Source organism: Montipora foliosa, chromosome 13, assembly GCF_036669935.1.
Source record: "Montipora foliosa isolate CH-2021 chromosome 13, ASM3666993v2, whole genome shotgun sequence".
In the NCBI taxonomy this organism is placed as follows: Eukaryota; Metazoa; Cnidaria; class Anthozoa; order Scleractinia; family Acroporidae; genus Montipora; species Montipora foliosa.
Genome location: NC_090881.1, coordinates 14,753,989 through 14,759,757, shown reverse-complemented (window position 1 = coordinate 14,759,757; position 5,769 = coordinate 14,753,989). Strand labels below are relative to the sequence as shown.

The 5,769-nt window shown below is 39.1% G+C and overlaps 1 protein-coding gene across 3 annotated transcripts in view; it reads left to right on the top strand.

Annotated features, from left to right (window-relative positions):
• Positions 1-87: 87 nt before the first annotated feature.
• Positions 88-5,769, top strand: part of LOC137983826 (uncharacterized) — a 27,933-nt gene continuing 22,251 nt past the window's right edge. For all 3 annotated transcript variants that reach the window (XM_068831003.1, XM_068831005.1, XM_068831004.1), the window contains exon 1: positions 88-211. In XM_068831003.1, the coding sequence (XP_068687104.1) occupies positions 160-211 (52 nt within the window). In that variant the 5' untranslated portion in view covers positions 88-159. The remainder of the gene's footprint in view (positions 212-5,769) is intronic.

Genomic DNA, 5,769 nt, shown 5'->3' with positions numbered 1-5,769 from the left:
TTTTATTGCGTGACACCAGGACGCATGTAGATTAAAAAGGTCAAATTAACACAGTCTTTCTGTGGTTGAGGAATGTACAGTATGAAGTTTCGCTCTCAGCATAACCAGATCTCGACAGTCTGCATCATTTCGCTTTGCAGAAAGAGGTTTGCAAGTAAGATGACCGGATGGTGTGTTTTCTATGTGCTTCTTTCTGTCTTTCAAGAATCAGGTAAGCCATTAAGCAAATTTCACAAATGAATATGCAAATTGTAATCATAATCAGCCATGGAAGTGCACTGGGCTTCAAAATATTTACGTGTGTGCTTTGCCCTTGATAAGAAACTTTGATGGTTTATTGCTTTATTTCCATTCCTTTTCATCGAAGTTATGTTATTATGGCGTCAATGATAGGCTAATTAAGTTGAAGCTTAAGTTCACTTTCGGTCTTGGATTATCCAAGAGAATTGACGACAATAAATAGCGAAAGATGTTAAAGATTTAATTGTTATACGTAGTGTCTTAATATTCCAAGGCTTAATACATCTGAAGGGTAGGAAACAAAGACCAAAGACCTAAGATCACCTTTAGAAGCGGCTATTAATCAAACAAGGGTTACCGTGTACCTTCAGGAGTGTTTTCAGTGAAACGAATGTAGTGCTCTCCAATTACGGCGCAAATACCAAATTAATGTTTACAAAAATGGCTACTGGAATATTTCTTTTATTATTCAAGAAAATAATTGGTCCAGTTTTCTCTTGAAGTTGAATCGCAAAGGTCACAATTTCATTTCGCGAGTTCTAAGTCAATGCGAATTTCATATTTCAGGAATTTATTTCTGTCAGTAAGTATGTCACCCAGAAACGTAAAATCAATTGTCGGAGATTTCCTTGATTCGATTGCACTCAAAAGGGATGTCACTAATATCGGGAAAGGCAAACGGCGAATGGCGAACGAGGAACGGGGAACGGGGAACAGGGAACGGGAAACGGGGAACGGGAAACGGAAAACGGGAAACGGGGAACCGGGAACGGGAGTCTGGGAACGAGTGTACAGCAGTAACCCGCCTGAGAATTCAAAATGGCGGACGAAAACGACGTTTTCAAAAACTGATTTTATCGCTAGGTCGCGTTGACGACTAGCTTTATTGAAATATTGCCTAGGCGAAGCCACGAAGCCCAAATTTTCAAATTATAATACTTTATTCAGAATGACCAATCCTGAAACGGAGGACCCAGAGGTTATCCCTATTACAGGGCCTCCTTCCTAACTACAATTGATAATATTTACAAGTGATAAAAAAGGTTAAAAATTGGTACTACTGTAGGTGGCCCATGCTTCCTCTCTTCCTGACTTTTTTGCCTTTCTGTACAAGTTCTTTTTTTTCCTACTAAGTTTGATGAGGTCTTTAGTTATCCAGGGCGCTGTGGTTTTCCTCTTTTGCTTATACTTAGGGATGCAATCGTTTACTGCTGCAAAGAAAATATCCTTCCACATTGTCCAAATGTTATTTATGTCCTCACCTGCTAAAACTAAGTCCCACGGAGAGTGTTTAAATAAAGATTTCAGGTGACTCCAATCTGCTTTATTAAAAGCGTAAGTGTATTTCTTAGAGATACGACTTGTATACGGTGCACTGTTTATAGCAAAGGTGATAGCATTATGATCCGAGAATGGTTCACCAACCGTTACATTATTTACCAAATCGATATTGGTAGTTAGAACCAGATCCAATATGTTTTTACCTCTCGTTGGTTCGTTCACTAGCTGATGTAGGAAGTTATCTTGCACTATGTCAATGAGTAGCGCATGATGCTCTGAAGTCTTCAGCAATCGATTATTAGCCCAGTTGATCTCACTTAAGTTGAAATCTCCAAGTAGTATCATGTCGTTTGTTTTGATGTCGCTCAAAGAGTTTGGAGATCCTCTAGAACCTTGAGGTTACTGTTTGGAGGCCTGTAGAATACTCCCATTACTATTTTCCTGTTGTTTGCTATAATTATATCTATGAATAGTAATTCAGATTCACAGGCGAGATCTTCTCTTGGGGAAACTTTGAAGCGGCGTTTCGTGGCGATTAAAACTCCTCCGCCAAAACGACCTCCTTGCTGTCGGTCTCTTCTATACACACAATATTCTCTGCCGAAAATTTCAACATCATTTATGGAACTGTCGAGATGCGTTTCTGTTAGTACTATGATATCAAATGAGTTGCTTGCCATCTCCATTTGCAGTTTGGCTGTTTTATTAACAATACTTCTTGCATTTGCATAAAATACCGATAATTTCGTAGCTCTGCTCTGCCGATTTTCTAATGGCGGATTATTGTTGTTATTGCTAGGAACACTCGGTTGATGAACATGTCCCGGGTTCGGGTGAACATCCCCACAAGAAAGTATCAAGAGTTCTAATTGATAAGTAGCATCATGGCTAGAGTAGTAGTTGATTTTCCGTTTGAAGAATCTCTTGCGCTTGATTCGGCAAGCAATGGAGTCAATGCGTTGCGAGACCAGCACCTTCACAGATGTAATCTGGAGTTGCAAAATGCCTCTGTTACAGTCGATTTCATCCGCTAATGATTTCCCTTCTACATTGACCTTGACTTCATACTTTGATAGAGCCCAGTATTCCAAGTCTGCAATGGTTGCTACCATTTGCTTTGACGATCCTCTTTTATTTTCCTTCCTGGAATCCTCTCGAGTCTAAAGGCCAGCTCTGATAAATTGTAAATATGATCCTTTGTGCTAATTTCGCTAACCCGCTCGTATGTTTCATTGAAACATCGTTTCCCGCGAAAAGAGCTTTGATAGTCTATATATGCTGTCAATTATAATAAAATTTTACTTCCGGTAATACTTTTGGAAATATTAAATATTGTTACATATGTTTTTTTTTTTTTGGTATTTTTTTTGGCCATCCACAGGTTTGACCTTAAGAGCAGTTCTCTAAGAAAGTCAAGCAAAGTTGGAAATGAAAAATTTGACTGCCCTCCTTTCATTTTCTGTGTGGATTTAGGTTGACTGGAAGGATGAACACACGCGTGACACAAGCACACGCGTGACACTGTTGTGCACTGAAATCCATCTACGTGGTCGAACGAGAAAATAAAATGAATCCATTCTGATAAATTCACTAAGACAATACAAGACTGTGACCATCAAGAACAAAGCGTTGAGCTAAAATTTAATGCGTTGGTCGAGAAGCCATGAAGTTTGTTACGCGGACGAGTAGTCCGGACATGAAACAACAGACTCTCAACCGGAAGCATGGGCTTCTGCCGCACAGTGGCAGGAGACATAACCAAAAAAAAAAAAACAAAAAAACAAATATCAAATCAAATAATTACACCGTTCATTACCCCAATAACAACAGCGCAATTGTTGTTCACAAGAGAATTTGACACTTGACGCCTTAATTGTTTTATTTATTTACTTTCCCGGCAAATAATCACGGATTTCTTCCCGGTTTTTGCACAGTCCACAGGTTTGCAAGTGTCTTATGCTAACCCTGTCAAATACACTTAGTTTTACAACGTTTCCTCCCCATTCCCTGGACTCCCCTTTCAAGTTTGAAAACCAACAACACTCCATCTTACCCGAGCGTATATGCAAATCAGATTTTAACTTTTACATTGCTACTCTACTTTCGATCAACACACATAACCCTCCCCTTTCGGGAAAAAGAAAGAGTTAATAACAATAACAGCCTTTGGATAAAAATCAAAGCTCGGATTTTTGCCAGCGAGGTGTTAAGGAATCACACATTCGAAATCTGAACAAAATTTTTTTTCCTTTTTTTTTTTTTCCCCATATCGCCACTTTAAGCGTCATTTGCCTCATTTTCATACTTATGCTGACGACACTCAAGTGTATTTCTCATTCGAACAAAAAAGTGTTCATAATCAACAATCTGCTATCCAGTCATTATAAGCATGAGTAGCTGACATAAGAAGGTAGATGTTGTGTCATGTTATGTGATAGATTTATGGTAAACAATGATAAAACATAATTTCTCATTGTCGGCGCAAAGAGTCAACTTGAAAAACTTAGCATCCATCACGTGTCTGTTGGAAATACGCTCATCACACCTTCCACAGCTGTACGCAATCTTGGTGTTTGGCTTGATTGAAACCTATCCATGTCTGGTCATATTAATATCTTTCATAGATTTCTTCATCAGCACTCTACTACCCGTACAATATTAAGAACATTAAAAGGTATCTATCTCGCGGAACAACAGAAGCTGTTGATTTCCGTATCCATTTTAAGATTTTGACTATAATTGTCTACAAAGCCCTTTATGAACTAGCACCTTCTTACCTTGCTGGCCTGCTCGGTCCCTGCTACAATAACCGCTATTGTCTAAATAATGTAATTATAAGTTCCCTCTGTATTCAAAATTATTGGCGATCGTTCCTTCTCAGTTTCCGCCACACTTCTATGGAACCACCTCTCTTTTGATGTGAAAGGTGCCAATTCATTAATTTTATTTAAATCAAATCTGAAACCTATTCGTTTATTAAGGCTTTTAAAAGTAACAAAACCATTGTCTAGGGCAGTGTTGTTGCTGATGTGAAGCTTTGATAGTCACGACTCGCACATAACACGAGCTTGAGCCGCCTATGGCAGTACAAGAGAGGGAAAGAAAACAGAAGAGAACAGCAATTCGCTTGCCTGAAGATGCCCTGAATTCAGTCTTCGTTCGAATGAAGTTAAGTCGAAATTTAAACTTAGATGAGAGGGAAGGTAAATAGCACATTCATTCTGTATCCTCTTAACTGGCTGAATGTTGGCCAAGGTGCTCACCAAAAGCACGGGAAGTAAAGGACATTTTTATTGCACTTCGGGGCTTGTCTTTCATAAAAATTATTAGGAAGATAATTATCCATTTACAACCATTGCTTTTGTTATTCAAATGTGCCAGCTACCACAGGAACAATAGATCGTTCGTTTCGACAGCCAGTGAGGCTCTGGTTGGCACATTAATAACACTAGGTGACGTCAACGATATCTTTCCTATAGCGGATCAGAAAAAAATAATGCCGGTGAAACAAAAGAACAAAGCGAACATAACAACATGTAATTAGCAAGGCCTTATTGGAATAACAGTCATTATGGTTCTTTTGTCCTTCGCCACTTCAGTCCAGTCTATGGAAGTCTACCACCATTCTGGTGATTGTGTTGGTTGCTTTTTAATAAGCCTTCATTTCTTGTCCCAATTCGACGCTGGTTCTAAACTATTACAAGCTTTACACCTGAAACCTAAATCCTTTTTTGACAGCGTGCTATAAGTACACATGGTTACCGTGTTATATCGTGCAAGCGCATGCTAAGATCGTGACACGATCCTTTGTTTTAAGAGATCATTTTACAGTTGTAGCTACAATTGTAGGTTACCTGGCCTAAGAATGGGAACGAGGCTGCCGGTGACCCTGTTTTGATACAAACCTTGTTGCTTTTGTAATGTTAATATGGACTAATTAGAATTATAACAATACAATTTACATGATAAAAGCAGTGGGGGCTTTAATACAAGGTCACCGGCAGCCTCGCAGCCGTTCATAGGCTAGGTCGCTGAGAAAAAAACTGTAAAATGGCTTATTGTGTGAAAAAAAACAATGGCAACACTGTTAATGAGGCAGGAAGTTTGCACGCAGCTATCTTGTTAACCCTTTGATTCCCAAGCGGCCCTGAAGCAGCCACACTCAGTATTTTACTCTTAGTAAACCAGAGTATTTTACTTTGTCTAACGCCAGGCGATTTTATTCGTCAATGGGGAACACCCAGGAGT